General features: G+C 49.9%; 12 protein-coding genes across 12 annotated transcripts; 5 read left to right on the top strand and 7 right to left on the bottom strand.

Moving 5' to 3' along the window:
- Nucleotides 1-85: 85 nt before the first annotated feature.
- Nucleotides 86-2,530, bottom strand: BDZ99DRAFT_572051 (ankyrin; the record flags this gene model as incomplete). The annotated part of the gene is made up of 3 exons (XM_033728161.1): nt 86-1,494; nt 1,555-1,852; nt 1,908-2,530. 3 exons carry the CDS (start codon nt 2,528-2,530, stop codon nt 232-234), a joined length of 2,184 nt encoding a protein of 727 aa, XP_033575111.1. The 3' UTR covers nt 86-231.
- Nucleotides 2,531-2,647: 117 nt separating this feature from the next.
- Nucleotides 2,648-3,355, bottom strand: BDZ99DRAFT_521715 (uncharacterized protein; the record flags this gene model as incomplete). Its single annotated transcript, XM_033725656.1, has 2 exons — nt 2,648-2,815; nt 2,879-3,355. The coding sequence occupies 2 exons, from the start codon at nt 3,353-3,355 to the stop codon at nt 2,648-2,650; spliced, it is 645 nt and encodes a 214-aa protein (XP_033575110.1).
- A 1,382-nt stretch (nt 3,356-4,737) lies between these two features.
- Nucleotides 4,738-6,308, top strand: BDZ99DRAFT_445317 (uncharacterized protein; the record flags this gene model as incomplete). The annotated part of the gene is made up of 4 exons (XM_033717926.1): nt 4,738-5,044; nt 5,091-5,218; nt 5,274-5,444; nt 5,497-6,308. The coding sequence occupies 4 exons, from the start codon at nt 4,738-4,740 to the stop codon at nt 6,100-6,102; spliced, it is 1,212 nt and encodes a 403-aa protein (XP_033575109.1). The 3' UTR covers nt 6,103-6,308.
- Nucleotides 6,276-7,189, top strand: BDZ99DRAFT_418956 (uncharacterized protein; the record flags this gene model as incomplete). The annotated part of the gene is made up of 3 exons (XM_033716875.1): nt 6,276-6,727; nt 6,777-6,832; nt 6,879-7,189. Coding segments are annotated over 3 exons (819 nt in total), but the record flags the coding sequence as incomplete, so codon positions are not given.
- A 93-nt stretch (nt 7,190-7,282) lies between these two features.
- Nucleotides 7,283-8,065, top strand: BDZ99DRAFT_445314 (uncharacterized protein; the record flags this gene model as incomplete). Its single annotated transcript, XM_033717925.1, has 2 exons — nt 7,283-7,781; nt 7,944-8,065. Coding segments are annotated over 2 exons (621 nt in total), but the record flags the coding sequence as incomplete, so codon positions are not given.
- A 100-nt stretch (nt 8,066-8,165) lies between these two features.
- BDZ99DRAFT_464040 (uncharacterized protein) lies at nt 8,166-9,819 on the top strand. The gene is made up of 2 exons (XM_033720215.1): nt 8,166-9,594; nt 9,675-9,819. Exon 1 carries the CDS (start codon nt 8,225-8,227, stop codon nt 9,404-9,406), a length of 1,182 nt encoding a protein of 393 aa, XP_033575106.1. The 5' UTR covers nt 8,166-8,224; the 3' UTR covers nt 9,407-9,594; nt 9,675-9,819.
- A 460-nt stretch (nt 9,820-10,279) lies between these two features.
- BDZ99DRAFT_418944 (benzoate 4-monooxygenase cytochrome P450) lies at nt 10,280-12,123 on the bottom strand (the record flags this gene model as incomplete). Its single annotated transcript, XM_033716874.1, has 4 exons — nt 10,280-10,608; nt 10,658-10,824; nt 10,872-11,975; nt 12,039-12,123. Coding segments are annotated over 4 exons (1,540 nt in total), but the record flags the coding sequence as incomplete, so codon positions are not given.
- Nucleotides 12,124-12,709: 586 nt separating this feature from the next.
- On the bottom strand, nt 12,710-14,272 carry BDZ99DRAFT_390439 (putative toxin biosynthesis cytochrome P450 monooxygenase; the record flags this gene model as incomplete). The annotated part of the gene is made up of 3 exons (XM_033715683.1): nt 12,710-12,878; nt 12,934-13,109; nt 13,163-14,272. Coding segments are annotated over 3 exons (1,455 nt in total), but the record flags the coding sequence as incomplete, so codon positions are not given.
- A 713-nt stretch (nt 14,273-14,985) lies between these two features.
- Nucleotides 14,986-17,185, top strand: BDZ99DRAFT_499524 (cytochrome P450; the record flags this gene model as incomplete). Its single annotated transcript, XM_033723662.1, has 8 exons — nt 14,986-15,228; nt 15,293-15,409; nt 15,460-15,497; nt 15,546-15,607; nt 15,663-15,731; nt 15,788-16,178; nt 16,253-16,473; nt 16,523-17,185. The coding sequence occupies 8 exons, from the start codon at nt 14,986-14,988 to the stop codon at nt 16,972-16,974; spliced, it is 1,593 nt and encodes a 530-aa protein (XP_033575103.1). The 3' UTR covers nt 16,975-17,185.
- Nucleotides 17,186-17,744: 559 nt separating this feature from the next.
- On the bottom strand, nt 17,745-19,858 carry BDZ99DRAFT_445301 (monooxygenase; the record flags this gene model as incomplete). Its single annotated transcript, XM_033717924.1, has 8 exons — nt 17,745-18,039; nt 18,096-18,358; nt 18,413-18,670; nt 18,720-18,870; nt 18,925-19,251; nt 19,309-19,505; nt 19,567-19,608; nt 19,663-19,858. 8 exons carry the CDS (start codon nt 19,856-19,858, stop codon nt 17,899-17,901), a joined length of 1,575 nt encoding a protein of 524 aa, XP_033575102.1. The 3' UTR covers nt 17,745-17,898.
- Nucleotides 19,859-20,546: 688 nt separating this feature from the next.
- BDZ99DRAFT_521709 (cytochrome b5) lies at nt 20,547-21,140 on the bottom strand (the record flags this gene model as incomplete). Its single annotated transcript, XM_033725655.1, has 3 exons — nt 20,547-20,690; nt 20,755-20,881; nt 21,028-21,140. 3 exons carry the CDS (start codon nt 21,138-21,140, stop codon nt 20,547-20,549), a joined length of 384 nt encoding a protein of 127 aa, XP_033575101.1.
- Nucleotides 21,141-22,104: 964 nt separating this feature from the next.
- On the bottom strand, nt 22,105-24,151 carry BDZ99DRAFT_391123 (trichothecene efflux pump; the record flags this gene model as incomplete). Its single annotated transcript, XM_033715709.1, has 7 exons — nt 22,105-22,234; nt 22,287-22,761; nt 22,805-23,190; nt 23,251-23,382; nt 23,431-23,562; nt 23,686-23,980; nt 24,070-24,151. Coding segments are annotated over 7 exons (1,632 nt in total), but the record flags the coding sequence as incomplete, so codon positions are not given.
- Between the last annotated feature and the right edge of the window lie 139 nt (nt 24,152-24,290).

Below are 24,290 nucleotides of genomic sequence, written 5' to 3'. Positions count from 1 at the left end.
TAAGGTTCCGGAGAGAGGAGTTTTTTCGGAGAAGTCGCATTTCGCTCATGTTGAAGAAAGAAGTCAGAGAACTTGAAAGAACCAGCGTGCATTTAATTCCCTTATCTTAGAAACTTGCACGGATACTCTTAGCTTAACGCACTTACCGTTCGGTTTCTACGCTTCATTCAGAGCCATCGAGAATATATCGATTGCCCCTGACATAGTCTAGAGGTCAGGTAGAAACACTCGTCAACCTTCTGCCTCCTTCATCCAGCACCGGCTATCCCGCCACTTCTGCCACTCCTCCGGCGTCCAATCCGGCCAGCCCTGGCATTCCTCTCGCCACTCCAACATGTGGACGTCTGCCTTGAAAGTAGGGTTTATAATCCCTTCCGAATACTGGTTCCAGAACGACCTGTCTAGCTTTTTCAAGCCAATGGGTCCTACCTTTGGAGGGAACTGCTCTAGCGCGTGCATTACGTCTAGAAAGACCTTGACAATTCGCGGGTCGATGTGTAGTTCGCGTGGTGGCGGCTGGCCTGCATATGCAGGGAACGGCGGAAAGATTTTGCGTGGCAGTGGTTTCAAGCAGTGCTCCGCGAAAGCTTGCTCGTAGACGAGTCTAGCTGGGATCGGCTGAACGCGGTCAATTTTGAGCGCCATGGCCGTAAGGAAGTGGATCTGATCGTAAAGCTGGTTGAAAGGGCAGTTGAGGGCGAGCATGCCGACAGATTCATCCGCCCCCCAGTTGGAGGCATTAAGAGCGTATTGGTATGGTGTCTTTCCAAATGAGTCTGGTAGAAAGGGATCCGCTCCCTTAACTAGAAGCATCTCAGCGTACCCTAAATCGTTTGGTCTGTAAGGGAAGGGCGCTTTGCGTTGTAGAGCGACGTGAAGGGCCGTCTTTCCCTCCCGGTTCTGGACGTTGATATTCGAGCACCGAGACATGAGCATCCTGAAATACTTTCGGCCCATCTTGTCGGAATCGCCGTAGTGGTAGAAGAACTCAACAACTCTACTTACAGAACTGCTTCCTAGATACTGAAAAGAGCGGTCGTGGAAATGCTTGACGACGCTGTGTATCGGGTAATCGCCGTCCGGAGAGGGTATGTTGACATCTGCTCCATGCTGAATGAGAAGGGTAGCGATCATTCGGCGCTCCAGTTTGTTAGGTCCCTGATACATATGTGGGAGATGCGTGAGAACAAGTGCCCGATTGAGCGGAGTGAAGCCATCGCTAGTTCCACTGATATCTACATCCACTCCTGCCTCAAGTAGGATCTTGTTCATGGGTACGTTGTCGTTTTCTACGGCTTGATGTAGGATGTTGCCCGCGGCAAAGGACCAGGTAAGGTCTACCCCATGTTCAATGAATAGCTTCAGAATTTTTGGCGACTGAGCTCTGAATGTATGAGGCACAGGTGACGGAAACGTTATATTACGTCGTGGCCAATATACACTTGAAGCTGATAGGCCCATGGGGTCAGCTCCAAGCCGAGGTATCAATTCTACCTACTAGTCATTAGTCGACTCTGCGAAGGCTTGATGCGTACGGGGTGTACAGCAACTTACCGCTTCAAGCTCAAGTCTTCCCACTTTCTCATCCGCGGCCCATATGGGTTGATCGCGGCGAGTACTGTTATCGAGCAAACCGTCGATACGAACTGAAAAGCGACCCAGAAAGGTCTCCAACAGTTTCATGATCCGACTGCCGATGACGTTATTATTCTTTCCTAGTTGCTGGGCATACTGTAGAAAAGGGATGACGAATTCAGTGTCCCAATCGTCCGGGAATTCGTTCATCCAGTCGATAGCCGGCCAAGTCCCATTCTCCAACTTGCCGCTTGCATTGTGCCGTAGCAAGTACTTGCTTACTGCTGTGTCGTTCTTGCGTATTGCCCATCGCATCGAGGGCATCCGCGGACAATAGCAGCTTAAGGCAGTGTTCGGCGTATGCTTGCTCGTATACGAGCTTTGCCGGGATTAGCTGCACGCGGTTGGACTTGAGCGCGCATGAAGTGAAGAAATGCAGGAGAGTGTAAAAGTCGTCGGTACGGAATTTTAAGGCGGTCCAATCGCTGGAAGTTGAGGAGGTGGAGACGTCAAGGGAGTGTTCGTATGGTGTCTTGCCCGAGTGGTCTGGCAAGAATGGGTCCGCACCCGCTTCTAGCAGCATCTGCGCATACCCCAGACCACCAAGATTGCTCCACGAGTAGTATCGGTGTTGTAGCACTATGTGGAGAGCCGTATTTCCCTCGCTGTTTTGGATGTCGATGTTTGAGCAGCGGGACATAAGGAGGGTGAAATGCTCGCGACTCATCTTCTTGAAGTCTTGATCGTGGCCAGCGTCGGGCACATCGGTCCTGTATTCTTCCCGAAAGTCTTCGACGACTTTATGAATTGGGTAATCACCGTCAGGGAAAGGGACGTTGGAATCGGCGCCTTTCTCAATGAGCAGCTCTGCAATCATTCGGCGCTCGATCTTAGTCCATTTCATAGCATATCGGATCGGAGGAAAGGCGAGTGCGCAATTCAGCGGATGGAACATATTGGTTGGCCTGCCGGCGTTTGGATTCATCCCTGGTTGGAGCAGTGCTTTGACGATAGGGTAGTGATGGTTTTCTACGGCGTTCCATAGTATGTTACCCGTACCCGCACCTGAAGACTAGGAGAAATCCGCCCCGTACTTTATGAACTCCTTAAGAATGTTCGGAACCGTAACTCTGAATACGTGGGGAACAGGGAAAGATGGCTGGATCGCGTGCTGTGACCATTTCGTTTCTAAGGTTGACAAACCTATGGGATCTGCTCCGAGCTGGAGTAGCAATTTGACCTGTTAGAGGTTAGGGTTGTTTATGATGTGCATAATGCTTAGAAGTATGTCATGGGGACTCACCACTTGCAGATCGGCCTTGGTCGCCACATATACCCAGTGATATCGAGCTCGATTTGTGGACTTATGAGCTTCCACTCTATAAGCATGAAGGCCCCCAACATGACTCTCCAGCAAGCTTGTCATCTGGTTTTTGAGGATATTACGGTCTTTGCCAAGGCGCTGTGCATACTGTAGAAGCACAACGATGAATTCGGATTCGCAATAGCCATATTCAATTACCCAATCAACAGCCGGCCAATGCTTGTTCTCAAACTTGCCACTAGTTTGGTGACGCAGTAGATACTCAAGTAGACGATGGTCATCGTAGTGAATAGTCCATTTCATAGCTGGCACGTGCTTGCATGGGCAAACCGCATTGTGGCGGCTAGACGTATGGTTACATCCGGGCCTGTCCATAATGGCAGGCTTGTGTAACTCTGCTTGCAAGAACACGCGAATGTTGGAGTGCGTCTGAAGAGATCTGAATGAGGCAGCCATTGTGAGATTTCCAAGAGCATCTCATTCGGAATGGTATGGAGGGCGGGTGCCATGGCGAGTTGGAGTGTCGATGGTGGTGTTTTGAGACGTGGTGTGTGGGGGACTGGTTTGTTGAAAAAGCCCCTAGTATCGGCAAAATATATAGGCAGATTTTGAGAGCAGCGGTAGCATCGCGGTGAACTTCATGGGCGGGCTCTCGAGTCACCGTTCACCGGAGCGGCAAGTTGGCGGACGAATGCCATCTCCGTCAACCTTGCTTTTGTCAAGTGCCGGGTACCAATTTTAGACTTCGTGTCGTATATATATATAGGAGGATGTTGCTTACAAGGAGCTCGAATGTGGAACCAGACTCAGATTTAAGTACGCGCGCGACTTACTTGTCAGATGGTTTGCTTGATTGACCATGCTTGCCATTGTGCCATGTCGGATCAATTTTGAGTCCTTCTTTGAGTATTTCAACCTTTGAAGCGACGTACTTCGATGTGCTGCACATGGCCACGCTCAGGGCTGGCTGCTCTACCTCAGCTTTGTCGATAAATCACGTGCATATCACATGTGTTTAAATTCGTCTAACCATCCTTCTGGATCATATGGAAGGGCTCTCGCCGCTGCCGCCATCGAAGATGTGCCGCCATCGAAGATGAAAGACTAGAAATCCGATGCGAAGGGGAAATGAAATCTATGTCGAGATCGACTCTGTCCTCATCTGCTTGAGGTTTCCTGAAATTGTCAAGGCCTGAGCAAGCAGAGGGTCACGGACTCCTAGCTTTGGAAAGATTGAGTTGGAAAGATCGAGCTCTAAATACGCACGCTTAGAAGAAAAGCTACTCAATTCATAATGTTCCGAACTTGCCAGAAATCTCATCATTGCGTCGGACACCTACAAGATCGCACAACATAGGACACGTTGCCGAGGAGTAGTCAACGCTGTCCTCGGAGGCGCGATTCATTGATAGGGGAGACGACCTCCTGTTGGACGTTGTCATGTGTGGTGATAGTTTGATAATTCGAGAAAGGCTACTTAGGCCAGTAGTCTGGATTAGCATACCCCGCCTTCTCGACCTATCCATCAATAGATCATCCTTGTCGAGACCACACAGTCCATTAACGCGTTCTACCCTCCTTCGATTGATTGAGACTTGATATGTGACACCAACTTCGTGGCTACCTTTCTTGGTCTGTACGTTGGGATCTACTCAAACGAGAGCCCTATGTAGAAATGAGTCATTTCGACGAATAGTCTCCGGCTGGACCGCTTTGGACCACTTACGATTTTGGAGTACTTTATATACTCTGTCCCCACTCCATCTGTCTTCATCTTCTATCTCTTTTCGCTTTTCCATGTGCCCCAATCTTTACTTTCCCTTCTATCTTAGCTCAATATGTCAACCTCCAGAGCTTCCGGCGCGCACGCCTTAGTCTTCGGCGCATCCGGGCTGATTGGCTGGGCTCTCGTGGATGAGCTTTTGAAAGGCTATCCTGAGAATTCCACTTTTTCCAAAGTAGCGGCTTTGGTCAATCGACCGCTCAACATCGAGAATTCGTACTGGCCAACTCCAGATCGGTCACGGCCGGAACTTCAGCTCATCTCTGGGATCAATCTTGCGTCTGGCACTATAGAGGAGTTCACCGAGGTAATGAAGGAGAAAGTGGTAGGAATAGAGGCAGTGACGCATGTTTACTACTTCGGTGAGGGAATCGAACGTGTGAGAAAGGGTGCTGCTGACATCGCCAGCATACAAGCAGGATGATAATTCGAGAGTCGAGACCGCGGAGAATGCGAAGATGCTTGAGCGCGCAATGGGTGCTCTGACGGCACTTTATCCGAAGCTTGAATTCATCGTGATTCCTAGCGGCTCAAAGGTAGGCTGGCGAGTATGAGAAAGTCACTCTGGAAGCAAGGTTCTGATGAAAGCAGGGCTACGGCATCCATCTCGAAACCAAGCCTTTCAAAGCCCCGTACACCGAAGATATGATTCTTCCTAACCCAAACGACAGCAGCATCCATTACGCCGCTTTCCAGCATCTCCTGACCGAGAAGAGCAAAGGAAAGCAATGGACCTGGTGCGACGTTCGTCCGGACGCCGTCGTGAGTACCGCCACTATCCAGCCCAGAGTACGTCTAATCTTTTGTATCACAGGTCGGATTCGCCCCAACAGGCTCCACCTACAATCTAACCGCCCACTGGGCCACCTACCTCTCACTCTACGCCAATATCGAAAGTGCCGGCTCTAGCGTTGCTTTTCCCGGCACCGAAAACGCATACAACTCGCTTTTCAACGAAGCATCCTCTTCGATCATCGCCCGCCTCGCCATTTGGGCGTCGCTCCACCCCGAGGTCTCCGCGAGTCAAATTATCAACGTTGCAGACAGTGCAAAAGCGGAAAGCATGCGCGATCGGTGGCCCAAGATCGCGTCCTGGTTCGGGCTTGTGGGAGTTGGCCCAGCCTCTGAGTCTAGCGAAGCGCCTCTTTTGCCCAGTCAGTATGCCCATAGGCATGAAAAAGCGCTGAAAGAGAACGGCATAGGTATTCTCATATGGAAAGCGGAGTTTCTGGATTCGTATGGCTTCTATCTCGACTTCGACAGGCAAATGAGCTTGGAGAAGTGCAGAAGGGCAGGATTTGAGGAAGAGAAAGATCCGAACGAGGGATGGTTTGACGCTTTTGAGAAGTTTAGGGGAGCGGGCATGATCTTGGGTCAGTGGAGGAGAGTTCTGGGGTTTGAGCAGAGGTGGGGCTTTTGACCCCCACAATCTCTTGCCGCCTCCCCCACGAGGCTGAGGCTGAACTATGCCTTGGACTGTAATACTACAGCGGTGCGCGGCCTGGCAGGCTGGAAAGACGCACGACGCGTTGAGTTGCGAAATCTGCCCCGCCGCACAAACCTGCCCTTCCCGGTAGCAGCAGAGGCTACAAAATGCGCATTTTCCTCCTTCCCATCTCCACCCGTCACTCCCTCATATACTGCCAGTGCATCTCCAAATCTAATCTCGGTCAACACTCCGTCTTTGACGGCCTCGTGAGGCGCGTTGAAAGCCAGGCGCTGCAGACATTGGTGAACTGGGAAAACATATCCGGTGGCTGGAAGAAGAATTCAACAGCCACAGATAATCAGCTTCTGAAACGGATCCCGTATCAAGAATGGGGTCTGAAGAGTATCCCGCCCTTGAGTAGGAAACGACGCGTGGATATCGTGAATGGGAAGGTCAAGAGTGTCGAGGTGTTGTTTCCGGCACGCTTCATGAGTGAAGAGAAGTTGAGGGAGACGTTGGAGCGGTACGCGCTTCAGGGCCAGTCGAGGCATTCGGATCGCATGTTTTGGAGTTATGCTGGCCTGCCGTTTGCGATGCCTTTTGCGTTGGTACCGATGTGAGCGAGTACAGCAAATTTTCCTTGGCATTTAGCTGACCGAGATAAGAATACCTAAATTTCCACTTTTTTACTTAGTGTTCAGGGCATGGTCGCATTGGCAAGGTTTGTTGTTCTCCTCAATAGAACCTTTTGGGACTGATCTGTGCAGCATTCCATGGATCCCGTCACCTCGAGTTACTTCTTAAGAAGAATGCTATTAGACCTTCGCCATCTACGGACCTGGACAAGATATACGGCGTTGATCTTATCCATCAAGACGGTTCGTCCTCCGGTGCCGATCAAGGACTCCGTACGGAGCGCTGGCGACTCTGGGTTGAAAGGGAGACTAAAGACAGCATGATACTACATCCCGGGATGGGAAAGCTCATCGGAGAACACTTCAAGATCCCCGAAATGGCATCTTTGATCGAGTGGGCAATCGAGCGAGTGGAGAAAGACATAAGAGAAGGAAAAGAAGATGAGAGACATAACAGATACCTCTCTTCCAAAGGAAACCCGCCCACCGCACTCGAATTTTTAATCAAATTGATCATGCTCGGTGTTCCAGTCTGCATGGTTTTATCCCTCGCCTATCTCCTTTTCGAAAACACCGTCGGGCTGAAGATTCACGAATGGCAGCAAGCCCGCAAGCCCCGTAGACAGCCCCGATACGAACCTCTTCTCCTCGAGCATGAAATCCGCTTGCTCATTATTGAACCCGGGAAAGGCGAGGAGAAGATTTCTTGTGAGCTGCGACATGTGTGTCTGACAGATGGTCCACAGTTCGAGGCGTTGTCATATGTTTGGGGAGACAGCCGCGAGCAGAGAGATATCATCTGCGGGGGCTCGGAGGTCGACATTGGGATCAATCTTTTCGAGGCACTGGAGGGCCTCAGACTTCCGGATCGTGAGCGAGTACTCTGGATCGATGCTCTAGGTATCAATCAAGCCGACATTAAAGAACGAACGCATCAAGTACTGCAGATAGGAGATGTTTACTCGACTGCGCAACGAGTTTTGATCTGGCTGGGCAAAGAGACGGATGCCAATCGCGGAGCGTTCAAGATGATCCGTGCAATTTGTGCCGAATATCCAAGACAGGTGTCTCGCTGGGTAGACGAGGCTCGAGAGCTTGGGTATCTGTCTAACGTGGAAGACTGGAGAGATTGGGATGACGACTTTCACAGTTTCTTCGAGAACATGTTCGTCGAACAGCCTACCAATGACCGCGAAGTATCCGAGTCTTCGACGCTGTTGATTTCCGGGCAAATACGGACGGAGCCTATTGCAGAGCTGCTTCGCCATTCTTGGTTTCGGCGCATATGGGTCACTCAAGAGCTGGCGAGTGCTCGAAGCGCGGTCGTAATGTGCGGCAACTCGGAACTCTCTTGGAACGTCTTCAAAGGCGTTGTTGATTTTCTCTGGCCTATCATACCGCATCAGTACGCGAAAGAAACTTATAAGCTGGGACCGCCGCCGGCAGACACGCTCACCGCACGAACGAACCTCTTGACTATGCATCTGATGAGGTCGAAATATCAAAGCAAAACAAGCGGGCACACGTTACTTGACCTTGTACTATTGACCAGGGGTTTCGAATGTACTGATCCGAGGGACAAGGTCTTCGCACTCGTCGGCTTGGCAAAAGACGTCGAGTCGACCGACTGGGAGGTCACACCCGACTACTCGCGTCCTACTGAAGATGTCTATAAACTGTTTGCTCTCTGGAGCATCACCAAACGACGCGATCTGCAGGTTCTTGCACTCACACCTGACCCGCTAATGCCGCCTACGCTATCCTTACCATCTTGGGTCCCCGATTTGAAAAGGTCAAACAAAGCCGATCCTCTGCCAGTCATGCCCAACTTACTGAGCGCCGCTAGCGAAGCCTCATGGACCCAAGGGCTAACAGTTCGGCTGAAGCAACGAGACGTGTTCCACGCAGATAGCTCAGCCTTCGAATCGACAATTCGAGGGGTGTCAAGCATGCGGAACCAACCTAGTGTCTCTCTTGAAGACAACAACACTGAACTCCGCGTCCATGGCCGGAAGGTGGACGAGATCAAGGAAGTAGGCTCCGTGGCGAACTTCGCGATAGTGCCTTACTACGATCCGAACATGAGCGGGCAACCAGTTTCGGTCGGCTCGTCCTACACACGCATCAATGACTGGCTCAGGGAGACCCTTATGATCACCACTCGGGGTACCGGCGCGTTATCGTTCGAAGTCTTCCAGATGTGGTGGCCTACCCTATCTTGCGGTATGGACGCCAGCGGGAGGCCACTTGAAAGAAAGTGGCTCTATGCCTTCACCGTTGCAGCCACTCAATTGGGGTTTCGCATCCCTGACTACGGGTGGCGGACTTATGTCCCGCTCGATGGGTTCCTCGAGTTCAAAGATCCTGTATCGGCAATGTCCCGACTATTAAACTATCACGAGCCGGCGGTCATCCGCTGGGCGCAGTACAGGCGGTTCTGCTGTACTGCCGCTGGCAGGCTGGGGCTTGTTCCCGGAGGTGCAGCTCCTGGGGATGTTATTTGTGTTCTAGTAGGGGGGCGGGTTCCCTTTATTCTGCGTCCCAGTACTGATGGTTCGTACAAAATTATCGGGGAGGCGTATATTCACGATCTTATGCATGGTGAAGCTATGAAGTTAAGTGGTAAGAATGTAAGAGAGGGTAGCTTTGCCTTACATTAGCGAGTCTTTCGGATTGAATAGATGATGTCTGGATAGGGATTGACGTCGGGCACTCAATATGCAAAGCGAGGCATGCTCATACACAAGTGAGCAATTAAGTCAAGAGAAAGTCTCGGACGAAGGGAGAGAAGATTGGGTGGAAAGAGACCAACTAAAAGCGCAAGAAGCTCTGCATACTACGATACAGGGTAAGCCATCTCGGTATTGGTACATACGCCTTCATACAGTCCTTCGACCCTTTCTCATGTTGATAAACCAGTTGAGGAAGTCTAAACTGGGCATGCAGTCCCAAACAACAGCATAAGGGAGTACCCCGGTTGAAAATCGTATCCCTCGCCCCGAATCACTACAAGGGTGTCGGTGTGTCGAAGCGCTACACGCACTGGCAGAAGAGTGTGAACAAAATTGTGATGAGGTATAGTGTCACTTCCCTAGATCTTCTTATAAGACTCTTATGAAGAGAATAGATCCGTCAGTTACTCTATTTGGTAGTTATTATGAACCACATGTTGCTATATTACGTGAAATGCCGACTAAACCAGTCCTCGCTTGAGCAATTGTCCACTTGGACACTTCTCTTCGTTCGTCTCCATCATCACAACTCCATCAAGGACCCATCATAATTGAAGCAGTCCTAGACTCTTAGCACTCGACCAAAGCCTGTTCACGCGTGTATTTGCCTCAGAAAGCGCTAGACAGACCCTCACCACTCAGGTGGTCACATCGCCGCTGATGCCACACGGTTCACGTAAATGCTTCGATTCATTTTTGCATTTTTGCCGGGTCGCGGAAGAGCTGAGCCGGAGTCCTTTCTTTACCGTTGCTTTTACCTCCTCATAGACTGTCACACCGAATGCTCGAGTATTCAATCTTCTAGTGATATAGTTTTTCTATTGCTTTATACTCTATCGTACCTCCTCAAAACTCTGTAACCTCAAGCCCTTGCTACCCTAACAAACGTAGTAGCTGTGAGCATACATCCGTCTGAACAAAAGTTTTCTCCGAGAGAATACAATCTTCACGACTCGGTAACGGTAATTGCAGGCTCGCGTACCACCGGAATCAGCTTGATATGAAGAGGCGGAATGTTCCAAACGACGACCATTTCGTGTGGGAACCAATTCTCGCTTTCCGGCTGCAATACAAGATCGAAGTTCCATACCATCTTTGCCAATACCATGCGCATTTCCGCGTAAGCAAGACTACCGATATGTTAGCTTTGGGAATCGTGAACACGAGGGGTGACTTTACTTCTTTCCGATGCAGTTCCTGGGACCAGATGAGAAAGGCTGGAATGCGGCCCTGTCATCGTGCGCGAAGAGCGGATCTCCAAGCCATCGCTCAGGGATGAAGGAGAGCGGGTCGGAGAAGTTTGCGGCGCTCGTAAACATTGGCCATGGTGCTATGGCAACGGAAGTCTGTCATTGTAAGCAAGGGAGTCGCAAATTGAAGTCAATGAACTCACTCCGCCAGGTACCCATTTCCCACACACTGTTGCGCCTTCTGGTGGAATCGATCGAGGCATGTTCGAGGGCACTGGAGGATAGACCCGCAGGCCTTCTTCGATAACAGCCGTAAGATATTTCAGTTGGTTTAACTTGACAACTGTGATCTCCTCCTGAGTAGCAAAAGCTCCGCGCACCTCCTGAACAAGCTTCTTCATCTTATCGGGGTTCTTCAATAAATGCCACGTCGTCCCCGCCAAGAACGTCCCAGTTGTTTCACTCCCACCTGGAATCAACACATTCGAGTTCGATCGAATCTCCGGAATCGACAATCCCTTCTCATCATTATACTTGAGCAAGAAGCTCATGAAATCCGGTCGGTCCGTCTGCATCGCCATTCGCTTATCGGCCAAATCGCTGCTGAACTTCGTGTGCCACGCCGCCTGCTCGATCTTCTTCTTCGGCATCATCTTGAACAGCAGCTTCTGCAGCCCCGGAATCCGTCTCGCGAGTCCGATATACGCGAAAGCTTGGATCGACTCCCCGATGATATCAACCCACGGATGACTCTTCCCGTCCCGGAGACACCCAAACGGCTCGCAGTAGCAGAGATCCCCGAAGAGGTCGAACAGGGCCCAGTGATACCATTGGCGGATATTCACCGTTGTGCCGCCCGCACTCACCTCCCGTAATCGGCTGATCAACAAGCTCGAGTAATTCTGCATGATGTACTCCTGGTCGCGCAAAGCCTTGTCGGAAAACGCATGGGCTATCAAGCGTCGCATGCGCGTGTGGTCCGCGTCCCCAGACACGTGCAAGGATGGCGTCTTATCATGTTTCTGGTAGTGGAGGGGATCCTTTTGCATTTGCGGCTTGCCGCCGGGCTGCGAGCCGAAGACTTCTTTCCAGACTTTCGAGTTGGTGTAGGAGAGCTCGTTGGGGCCGATGCGGACGACTTCGCCGTATTTGTCGTGGAGGGCGGCGAGGCGGAAGCATGATTTTCCGGAAATAACGTCCAGAGACCATGTCAGACGCGTGAAGCCGTAGCTTTTTGGACCTGGGTACTTGGCGAGGGGGTGGAACGTGATGTTGTACAGCCCGATGATGATGTAGTAGCTCAAGATCTAGTGACGACGGATTGGTACTTTTTCATATTGAGGCTGATGAAGCATTGCGAAATAACTTACAGCGGAAATGCCGAGAGTGGGTATGAGGACCAGTCCCGCTGGGCTGGCAAGCTTGAAGGACGTGAAATCGTCTACGAACCCCATTTTGAGAAAGACGGATAGAGATACGCACAGAAAAAATTGAAGGTGGCTTTAGCACGGGTTTTATTGCAAGCCTTAAGAAATATCGAGCTTGCTGCGGGGCGGATACAAGCCTCCCGAACTGAGGGGTCAGGGCGTGGGCTTCCGAGTCCAGGCATGTCTGGATCAGATGATTCCGAGAGGTGTGCATAAAATCGCGCGGCGTGCTGGATCTTGCCGTGCTATCCACCACTCCCATCAGCACGATTATGCCATGATCTCAAGCTAAGAATATCGTGTATCTAGCGTGCCCACTGCACACCCTTTTCTCAAGTTCATGATTATGATGCGTTAATGGGTTTAGCCGTCTTAGTTTCGAAAGAAACTCTGTAAAATTCTTGTGACTTTGACTCAATGACTGTAGTGGTGCAGATTAGGTTATTATGAGTATTTTGAAGGACTGCTATCTTCAAACGTTGAACTTCGTGGTAATTAATTCATCGAGATGGAGAGAACAGGTCTCGAAAAACTACTCAATTCCTATTTACATTCATCTCCCCTTCAACTCGAGCGTATCAGAAACACGAGACGATTGAGTGCCGTTTCCCTTCTTATTTCTCACTGCCATAGCTCCTATGCCGCAGCTTCAAGACCAGTGGAGGCTTCTGCCACAGGATGTACGTCTTCTGCTGGGTCCAGTTATCACTTTCCGGATCAATGGTAATATCAAAGTTCCAGAGCAGCTTAGCCAAAATCAAGCGCATTTCAGCCCAGGCAAGACTACCCAAAAAAATCAGTACGAAATCCCAGATCGATTTCCAACTCGAGCACTCACTTCTTCCCAATGCAGTTCCTGGGACCAACGGAGAAAGGCTGGGATGCAGCACGCTTATCCGACGCAAATTCGCCATAAATACCTTCATCGAGCCAGCGCTCAGGAAAATACTTGTCCGGATCTTTGAAATTTTCTTTGGAATGAGTTATGGCCCATGGAGTGATCGAGGCTTGGGTCTGAGATGAAGTGATCAGTGATAGGAAACACAAGAGAGTGTATTCAATCATACAAATGGAGGAACGAAGTATCCAGCAACCATGCAGCCTTCCTTGGGAGCAGTTCTGGGTAGGTATCCTGCCACCGGTGGGTAGATCCTCATAGACTCCTCCAAGCACGCATTTAGGTAGGGCAAATGCGCAAGGTCATTCAGCGCGAAATCTTCCTTCGTCTTGATCTTCGTGCGAACCTCCTTGACCAGTCTCTCGAACTTCTCTGGATTCCGAACAAGGTGGTAAATAGCCCCTGAAAGAGCCGTGGCACTCGTTTCGCTGCCGCCTAGAATGATAAGAGTGGAGTTGGAGTGCATTTCAGGAAGATTGATGTTTTCAAGGCCTCCAGATCTCTCGATTAGGTATGTTACAAAATCTGGACGCTCGGTCTTGGTCGCGAGACGGCGATCCATCTTTTGCACGCTCAGATTGTGGTGATCGTGCATCTTTTGCATGACGGCCTTGGGGATCAACCTCTCTAGAGCCCAATCCAGAGCTGGAAACTGCTTTGACGCAACCATCCAGATGGCGGCACGCATCGAGTCAAACACCATTGCAATCCAAGGGTGGTAGTCACTGCTCGCTAGACAATTGAAGGGTTCACCAAAGGTCAGATCCCCCACAAGATCAAAGGTTGTCCAATTCAGCCACCGCACCAGATCCGTTTTTCCCTGGTTTGGTCCATCGACCTCCTCGCCTAGTCGCTTCACGAGAAGATCGACGTAGGACACCACCAGCGGCTCTTGCTCGCGCAAAGCTTTCTCGGAAAAGGCATGAGACAAGAAACGTCTTTGACGGCGGTGGTCGAGGTCATTTGGAGTGGAATGAAGGCTCTCAACTCCATTGATAGGGGTCAGATAGTTCATCTTGTCCTTCATGAAATGGGGAACGGCGCTGTTGTAGTTATACATGTCTTTCCATGCCTCAGGGTTGGTGAAGGAAATATGGTTTGGTGTGAAGCGAATGATTTCTCCATATTTATCGTGCATTGATCGAATGTCATCGTGAAAGCTGCCCCTGACAAGACTTGACGCAAACGGGACTTTTGAGAATTTGGCGAAAGTTGGCCCTGGTATATGCGATAGAGGATGAAAGTATACACAGTATATTGCAGTGGAAACGTAGTAGAGCCAGAACTAAGACCTGAGTATGTAGAATAATGCTTCTGAGAGTCAGTCATTACTCACGCCGAGAATTCCCGCGGCCAATAACATCAAGCCTGGGTGAGGATATGTCTCCACACTTTCGTTCAGTGAGGGAACAGCCATGACGAACTCTCTGAATGTCAGTGGCTGCAGGTCCAAGATCGTAGAGGGAATGAAGCTGGGAACTGATTCCCTTTCGGACGATGTCGTGAAAGATTCCAGCCATGTCCAGAGTTGTGCTCGCGGACGGCATCCTCTCGGGTGGCTGGAATCCCTGCTATACCGGCGGAGGGGGGCAGTTGCCGGTTGCGTTTCCCCGCATCTCATGCCCCAGAAACATCCGAAAGGCATTTCTGGGGTCCCCATGCGCTAGTCGTGGCCGGAACCATGTTGCCTTTATGCATTTGCATAAATTTTCGCTACGGTAAGCACGGCTGACCATTCTTAACACGTTCGCTCTCGTGTGATTGGCTACAGTGCTCGTACGAGTGAGCACAGTGCAAAAAGAGCGCACGGCTTTTAGAGGATGCTACCTAAGCCGACAACAACCCTGGGAGCTTACACCAACCAAGATATGCATGAGCCGGTGGCTGCAGTAGGCATATATCCGGTTCAGTCGCTTCCCGCCCAGTCCAGATATAAGTTCCCACAAAGCGTGAGCGTTCGAGAAGTCCCAAACACCTACACGCTTGATCATAATGGCTTCCTCAAGCAACAGCCTTTCGCTAGGCCCTCTGAGTCTCCTGGGGGGTGTCGGAGTACTCGCCGTTACTACTGTCGTGTTACTGGGTTCATTCTATTTCTTTTTTGGTAACTCGAACGATAAACCGATTTCTGGAATACCCCTCATCGGTAAGCAAGACGGCGAGAAGGACTACACTGAAGCGAAGAAACGATGGATGTCGTCCGCCAAAGAGATCGTGAACAACGCTGTCCGAACGGTAAGATGGTCTAGCGAATGCTCTGAGAATCTCTGAATTGGCGACTGACATTGTGTCAATACAGAGGAAGCACCCCTTCCAGGTGTTCGGGATGAACGGACCCCTCATCATTATTCCACCTCATATGACTTCGGAGGTTCGGACGGACGAGCGCATGACTTTCAAAAGCTGGCTAAAAAGGGTAATTTGTGCCTCTTTCCGAAAGCTTGTTGTCTTGCTCAAACTCGACAGGACTTCTTTACAAATTATCCTGGATTTGAAGGTTTCAGGTAGGTTCACGTATCTGCTTTTATACGTCTCGTCCTAATGTGTTCCAGGCCGGCTGTCGACAACAATGTATTCATTGACTCCGTGAGAATGGGCCTGACGCAGTCTCTTGGTACGTCATGTCTTTGACACTGCGTTAAACTTGTCATATCTAACATGCTCTGCAGCAACGGTAGTACACGTGCTAGCAGAGGAAGCTGAAAAATGTTACGAAGAGTCTTTCCCTCCAGCAGACGGTAAATCTCCCGTAAGGTGTCTCACAATTGAACGAGAAATACTGATGAGGTAGCAGACTGGACCCCTGTCAAGTTCAATGCCATAGCTCTTAGATTTATCGCAAGACTGTCCGCACGCACTTTCATGCCACCAGAGCTTGCTAAGAATGAAGATTGGCTACGCATTTCGGTCGAGTACACCCTGCATTTCGGCAAAGGAGGATACGTCATGAGAGCGATTCCCCCGATCCTACGACCGATTGTCCATTGGTTCTTGCCACAGACTAAGCAGCTGCGCGAAGATGTAGAAACTGCTCGTCGCATTATAGAGCCCACTATTCTTGCGCGTAGAAAGGAGCGTGCTGCGGATATCAAAGCTGGCCGGAAGCCTAAGAAGTACTCAGATGCATTCGCATGGATGGATGCTATCACCGAGAAGACTGGAGACATGTGTGATGCCGTTCATGGGTATGATCTCTCATCGTCATCGACCATAGTTAGATCAAATAATGGACACCAGGGCTAACATAGAGGAACGCTAGGCAATTAAACTACTCCCTTGGAGCAGTCCACACTACTTCAATCACATTCACGAATTGCATGTACAACATCGTCGGAAGCCCCGGTTCAGTGGAGCTTTTGAGACAGGAACTCATCGAGGTGCTCGGCTCGGCGAAGTCATGGGATAAGACAACTCTCAATCAACTTAAGATGATGGACAGCTATATGAAAGAGAGCAACCGCATGCACCCCGCATCATTCAGTATGTGAATTCCTCAACCCACTAACTCCGAGTGCTAACTATCCACGAGTGACGGTGAATCGAATCGCGAATGAGACCATCACTCTTTCCGACGGTACCGTGATACCCAAAGGCTCAGCGTTGACCGTCCCCAACACCCGGCTCTACGACGAAGAATACTACGAGAACCCGCAAGTATTCAACGGTCGTCGGTTCTACGACATGCGGCAACGCGCCGGAGAGGAGAGCAAGCACCAATTCGTGACTACCGGAGACGATTATCTGCCATTTGGACATGGAAAGCATGCGTGCCCTGGACGCTTCTTTGCATCCAACGAGATCAAGATCCTTTTGGCCTACGCGTTGCTGCAATACGACTTCAAATTCCCAGAAGACCAGGGCCAACCCCTAATCAGGGCCCATGGCCTTGAGAATGTGACGAATCCGGAGGCGATTATGTTGTACAAGTCGAGAACTCCGGAGGTGTCTCTTGATCTGGATCACATTCACAAGGGCCGATGAAGCTTCACGGACTTGAAAAGAATGCCCAAGGAACCATGAATCGAGTTGATGGGGGTGATTTATTTGTTGCCTGTCAGTAGGGGATGCTATTTATAGAAAGCTGGCCTCGAAATTGTTTGAAATCAATTAGCTTAGATACGGTTCACGCTAAATGTCTTTCGCTTTCGAGTCAGTAGGTGTACCACAACAAAGAATTCGATTTGCTACCCAGATCACCATTTCCTGAACACACAATCTGGTTGCGAGTGAAGGCTGTCTTTTGAAGAATGATTTTCCCCTGAGACACATGGGGATATTTTAGACTTCAGCCACAAATTGATGATGCATGCTCGTAGATCCAGCGTGGTTAGTAAACCGTCCAATCCTCAATCGGATTGATGGCCGGTTTGTTAAAACATACTCTTAACAGTCCAATCAATCAATCCAAAGCTTTGTCAATCCTCAATCCGTCTAATCCGCTCCAATTCTCTCTCGCTTAGCCTAAAGCGGAAAGATTTATACTCTTTTTGAGGTCTTGGCTAGAGATCTCTCAATCCGTCCAATCAATCCGCACTTTTATCCGGCCAATCCAATCTAATCCCTATCTTGGTTTGAATAGTCTAATCTAATCTTAAGGCCGGTAATCAATCGGACGGTTTACTAACCACGCTGCGTAGATCTGTGGATGCTTGCTGCAAATCAACACCGTCTAGGAGCTTGAAGCATGACAGCTTCATAAGGCACACGAGAGGAGTCAGAGTAGGAAAAAATAATGCGATTGAAATTCACTTCTGATGCATTTGCCCAAGCCTGAAGTGCTAACACGTGCGTGTTTTTACATCAATTGAACCAATGTCCCCAAAGAAAATGAGATATCAAGCCACCACCATCTCCCCTCCCTATCAAAGCTAGTCTGTACACAAACGCAACTATATCATATCATTCTCAGTCGACGTCAGAGATCTTCACTCCTTGACCCGGTCGCGTAGATAGCAACCGCCAATCGCGCTTGAGATTGGGGTTTGCGATGATCTTGTAGTACTTCGATATTTCGAAGGGCCAGAAGTAGATGTTTCCTTCTAGTGACTTTTGACCAGTCAGTACCAAGGAACTGAAACAAGGGAGAAGGGAGCATCACTGACCTTGTAGTAGCTCTGGCAGGTAGGAACATTTGCCGGGTGTTTTGCCTGCCCATCTCGCAGTGACAACGTCCAGGTCTTGACGACATCCTCGCGGGGTTCCACAGCAAATCTGAAACTCCCTTTATTTTTCTCGTAGACATACTTTGCTACTAACGCGTTATGCGTTGATTGCTTTTCCAACTCGTCGATAACGCTGGCTTCGAAGGCCAAGCTATTCGGTCCGAGGTAGGTGAAGAAGTTCGGGAAGTCGTCGACTGCGACACCTAGATTCACATCTCGTCAGATTGGAGAAATTTGAGCTATTGAATCATACTTACCGTAGAGAGAGAAGTTCTCCGGTCTGTATTTGTCGGACAAAAGAACTCCGCTTCGTCCCTTGCAAGGATAAGCTATCCCAAACTCCGCAGGCCGATAGCCAGTTCCCCAGATCAGAACGTCGACTTCTTTTTCCGTCTTGGCGTTGCTCTTGGGGCTCTTAGACACAATGCCGTGCTCTGTCAAAGCGACAACCGGGTCTGTCACTAACTCTACGTGTGGAGAGTTGAATATTGGGTAGTAGTCATCTAACAACAACGCTGGTTGATATTAGCTATACGTTTGAGAGTGAGAAATGAAAAGTCTTACGTCTCTTGCATCCGAAATTGTCATGTGACCGAAGTTTCTCTCGAGTAGCCTCGTTTTTGACCTGCTTGTTGAGATGTCCCCAAGCCATTTGAATGGCCTTCTTTTGGAACCACGAGCCAACGACAAACACGTGTCTGTTGAGGAAAGCGCTCTGAGAATTGTGTCAACATAGCCGTCCAACAAGTTCGTTGCTTATATCACCTACCATTTGATACACATACCACTTGTGAAGTCGCATCACTAGCGGAACGTACCGAAAGATCCATTTTTGAAGAGCCGATACCTCATAATCGTCTCGAGGCAGCACGAATGAAGGGCTCCTTTGATAGACGACGAGTGATTTGCAGTCCTTGTAGATCTTGGGAAGAAGTTGCGCAGCTGAGGGACCAGTACCGAGAATGCCAACTCTCTTGCCCTTGATGGAAGCGTCCTTGGGCCATAAACCGGTGTGCCATTCCTCACCAGTGAATCTGTCAAGACCTTCTATGGGAGCCTTTTTCGGGACGCTGAATTGACCGGTAGGGCTCATGAGCTATGGCAAACTCTGTTAGCGACCTCTATCATTCAACATAGAATAAGTTGCCCATACCACATTGCATGTCCAAGTCTTCTTCTCTCCGGTTTTGAGGTTTGTTGTTTGAAGAACCCACAACAGTAAGCCGTCATTCCACTCTGCAGAATCGACCTTGGTGCTGAATGTCGTGACTTCGGGAAGCCGGTGCTTCTCCGCGATCTCTGCGTAGTACCTCTGAATCTCCGACTGAGGGGCGTATCTCCTACCCCAGTCTACGAGGATGTTAGATGGCGCAGTTCATCTCACAGACGGGAATAGAGGGTGCTAGCTCACCTGGGTTCATTGCCCAGCTTATGCTGTAAACATGACTTGGAACTGCGGAAAATGTTAATTTAGTCCCACTGAATCATGCGTCCAGCTTGAGCTCACTATCGCACGCGCATCCCGGATAGGTATTCGTCAACCAGACACCCCCATAGCCGTCATTCTTGTCGATGATTGCGAACTCCTCCAGAGGAATGATTTTCTTCCTGACAAACTCGCAAGCTTGCACGATTCCAGCGATTCCAGCGCCAACAATGATCGCAAAGCGATGTTCATCCGGTTGTGTGAGTGCGACCACCATGATGGGCTGTAAGGCTGGCAAAAATGTACAAAGGAACAGGTTGAGAGTTGTGGTTGGATCTGCATTGAAATTCGAGATTACATATATGCCCCCGGCTGCGGAACGCGTCCTGGAATGGCGAGCTTGTCACGCCAGCATGTGTACCCAGCTCAAGCGCCGCATAGAATCTGGGGCGTCTGGGGCTCGGGAATGGAGAATCCGTTGCGGGGTGCTAGCATCGTTTCCTTCCGTGCCGTCTGGTCCAGCCGATACTCCCGTGACGTGCCGAAAAGTACCGGATTTGGAAAGGGGTAAGCGAGGTATCCAGGCGTGCACAAACGCCGCACGGATTAGACCCTGTGCTGCCGGGCTGAAGTATGCATAGCATTTTCCAAGCTGTCTGGGCCGCTCCGACTGTGGGGTCCAAGTAGACCTAGCTAGTATCACATGGGGGGTCAAGTTCCCCAGGATCTTAATCTCGTCACGATACGCCCCACACTTTCGAAAGTCTCAATTACTATCAATAGGGCAATGCCAGAACTCGAAGGCATTCATTGCGTGGTCATTCTTCTATCTTGGTATCCTTGGCACTGAAGTCACGCACTGTGGAATGGTCTCAAAAGCTGGTTCTACGGTTTGGAAAGTCTCCCCATATTCCCAATTGCATTCGATTAAGTGAACTCTAAGATAAATGTCAAGAACCTTCATACTATGCTAGATACTTTCGTGCTACCAGAACGCCTATCACAGCCAGTATTATGAAACCGATCGCGGGTCCTCCAAGAAGGGAGCTGGAAGTAGTCTTGGCTGGCTTTATCTTCTGAACGGTCGCAGTACCTCCTGAGTCACCGGCCTGAGTTCCAAATTAAATCAGTATATTGACTTTGTTTAGGATATTCCACTGTCGTGTTCCTTACAGTGCGCCTCAAGGTTCCAACTAGCAAAGTACGCAGAATCGCCCTTGCGTCATCGCTGTGTCCGACATCTTTGAATGCCTCTGTTGCATCCGATCCTGCTTGGTCCAGAATGATAGGTTCGCCGCCACTAAACAAGACGTAGTTAGTAAGGTGAGAATTCACATGTTGAGTACTGCACAGAAGGCCCCCAATCTCATAACAAAGCTTCCGGGCTAGGAACAATGAACGCGAGGCATTGGTGTGGGATAGTGGGCATGAGAAAATTATGCGTACGGGTGGTCCTCGGCGAAGGTTGAGATGTCATAGACCTTGCCCTCTATCACTAGCAGCGCGTCCCCAGGACTGTTGTGCTCCGACACCTCTGCATATGTGTAATCCTTAGGCATTTTGCCTAGAAAGTGTGGTCCAGAATATGAGTCTCAGGAGCGTGACTTGCGGATTGATTCAGTGGAACGACTTTGCGGAAAGAATTAGTTTCAGAGTAAAAACGCGCAAAATGTCGCCTGAGATTTCGATAAAGGAGGAGACGAAAGAAGGAACGGCAGCCTTCAACGGCTTGCCTTACATTTGAACATATCCGAGTGCTGCGCGACCGCAAATCAGCAACCGGGCATTGGTCACCGGCACTCCCGGCGGATGCACAATACAGGCTTATTCGGAGCGACCTTGTCGGCCAGTCACAAGCCCGCCGGATGGCTTATTGCTGCAGTGCCGCTGTGCTACATAACTTCGGGCACGAGCGTTATGGCATCCGCATATCCGTTCTCACCACCACCGAATGATCGTGGTTCGACTCGCACCGAAAGAGTAAGACACATGGACCAGAGTATATACTCTAAATATGCCCTTCCTCGACATATGGCTCTATATAAAGGCGGAGAGGTGTATCTTATCAGAATTCCATTTGAAACGAGCAGGTCTCGTTCTCACATCTTTGAGGTCAGAGGGGCGTGTATCGTGATCAATTTGTTAGTATTTGCAAATCGAATTCTCTTTCCTTTGATTGGACGTTAGCACTTTGAGTTGAGCCGTAGCTGCTTGAAGCTATATATATACCACCATCCAACGACGAATAGCCTCAAAAAACCCAAAGAAGCTCGCCATCGAAGCGATGCGGTAGTTCAAGATATTTAGCAAGTGGTAAAACATTACTGTGGGACTACTATCTGCGATGAACCGAGTCTATATAGTACGACGGTACGTTCGACCCACTCATTGCTGAACATGTAATGATTACGACTGCTGAGAGCACATGGGCCAAGCAACGGATGAATTGAACAGGAGAGATGACTAGAAAAGGAGGCAAAGTGGCCAACATTTCGCATCAGATCACCCCTTCGCAGCCGTGATTTAAACCCTGTGCCTGGTGTGTAGCTTCTGCTCTTCAATTCCAATGACATGTCCTTCACCAGTGTCGGTCTTATTGGAGGTGAATTTTGCACCCACATCGAGAGTCATTTCCACCTTATTGGTCATGAGACTGTAGCGCATGTCAGTATATCTCCGGGGGCATTCACTGGTGGGGATCTTACTGGTCAACATCCTTCGTTAGACACGCCGCGACGGTTCCAACAACCCCAAAAGCGATAGAGCTCAGGAACACGACTCGGAAAGAGTGGATGAACGCCTGCCTTAGACCAGCCAGAGCAAGGCCAAGTTGCTCAGGGGTAAGAGCTGCGAGAACAGATGGTGGAGCTTGACCCATGAGGGCTCCAACCACGGCGGCAAGGCTCGTAGGAGGAACTCCAGCCATGGCTAATGGCAGAGCCACTCGTTGCTTGATGTTTTTTCTGATCTGGCCCGTGTAGATTGCAGTGTAGACAACGGTACCGACGGCACCTCCGGCATTCCTAGCAGTGACGGCCATCTGAGTAGCGAGGCCGATATACTCATGTTCTACAGCTAGCTGAATCATTGCGGTGGACACGATCATACCGCCACCGACAGTCAATCCTTGAAGTGAAACCAGAATCACGCACGCTGTCGACGATTGGGGCTCTGGATGAACTGTTAGCACTGAGCCGATTTGAAGTATTTATATAGTACTTACTGATCGCCATGCACCCAGCGGCGATAGTTCCAATGGCGATGATGGTGGCGAAAATAAGTCGAGCGTGTCCATAACGAGTCATCACATAACCGGTGATGAACGAGGAGACGATTCCAGTCATACCGAGCGAAGACGCATACCAACCAACTTTCAGAAGATCGGTGGTGTACAAACCCTGGATCAACTGTGGCCAAAGAACTGCCACAGAGTAGTACATCATGCCGAACAGGAAGATGCCGACGTTTACGAAAATGACACCGCGTATCTTGTGCACAACCACGGGCGGGAATAGCGGGAAAATCTGATCCCAGAATCTTTCGTATATCCCAAAAGCGATGAGCAGAACGACTCCGAGAACGATCATCGTGATTGTACCAGCAGACTTCCTATGTAACCGTTAGCCGTCTCAGACCCTTTCTCAATGAGAGAAACGACTCGAAACTTACCACGGGAAAACGTTGTCCCCGAACGAGATTCCAAGAAGCAGGAATAGCAAGCCATTGCCGTAAAGGAAGAAGCCTATCCAGTCCAGATCCCAGAGTTCTTGACGTCTGGTTTTTCCTTCTTCAATGATGTATCTAAGGACGATCAGCGACGTTTCACACAACGGAAGGGCTTTTACACACTGGTTCTTCGGTCGGTAGAAGAGGAACACGGCGAAGAGACCACACGTGTTGAGGATGAATGGAACCCAAAAAACCCATCTCCATGTACTATACTTCCCAATGGCGCAACCTGTTTGCCGAGCATGTAAGCTTCTAAATAATGCCCTGAAGGTAATCATCACTTACCCATTATAGCGCCAAATGCTCCCGGCGGCACTAATAAACCGTTAGACCAATGTCGTTTCGGGGGCTCAATGATATCATTTACCTGCGCACATCTCGAAAAGTCCAAGTGCGAGACCTCGATACTTCCTAGGGACTATCTCGCCGACGGCGGTCCATGCAAGTTGCTGTAAGGTAGATGCAACGCCAATGAAAACGCCGCCACCGATTGCGACGGGGATGTTGTTTGCGGTAGCACATATCGCGCACCCGATGAGGCCACATAGATTCCCGAAAAGAATGAAATTTCGTCGACCGAAGATATCACTCAGGCGTCCAGCCATAGGTCCCAGCGTCGCGACTGGAAGAACCTGACTGGTAGATAGCCAGGCAAAAGAGGTACTTGGTCCTATCGGCTGAAGTTAGATTATGAGGCTCATGAACGGAACTCAGAGTAAACAGGGTTTGAAAAGATATCTCGTTTGGCAGCAAACTCACCGATATCGTTGTTGATTTGTGTCAGAACAGAAGCTGACATTTGAATCGCAAAGACAGCGGCCATGTAACCAAGCATGAGTGACTGTGATGGTTAGAATTGATGAATCTATGTGAGTATCCAGGCTACATACCCCAATCGCAAAGGCCATGCCCCATGTGAACTTGTAATGTGCTTCATCCTCATGGCTCACACTCTCGTCAGGAGTCGGCTGCTCCACTTT

The sequence above is a fragment of the Mytilinidion resinicola genome (assembly GCF_010093595.1).
Source record: "Mytilinidion resinicola strain CBS 304.34 unplaced genomic scaffold BDZ99scaffold_12, whole genome shotgun sequence".
Taxonomy (NCBI): Eukaryota; Fungi; Ascomycota; class Dothideomycetes; order Mytilinidiales; family Mytilinidiaceae; genus Mytilinidion; species Mytilinidion resinicola.
The sequence above is the reverse complement of the archived record's forward strand: the minus strand, read 5'-3'. Positions and strand labels throughout refer to the sequence as shown.

Bases quoted from the DNA above. Each gene is read 5' to 3' on its own strand.
- BDZ99DRAFT_464040 (XM_033720215.1), top strand. From the start codon at position 8,225: ATGCATCTGATGAGGTCGAAATATCAAAGCAAAACAAGCGGGCACACG.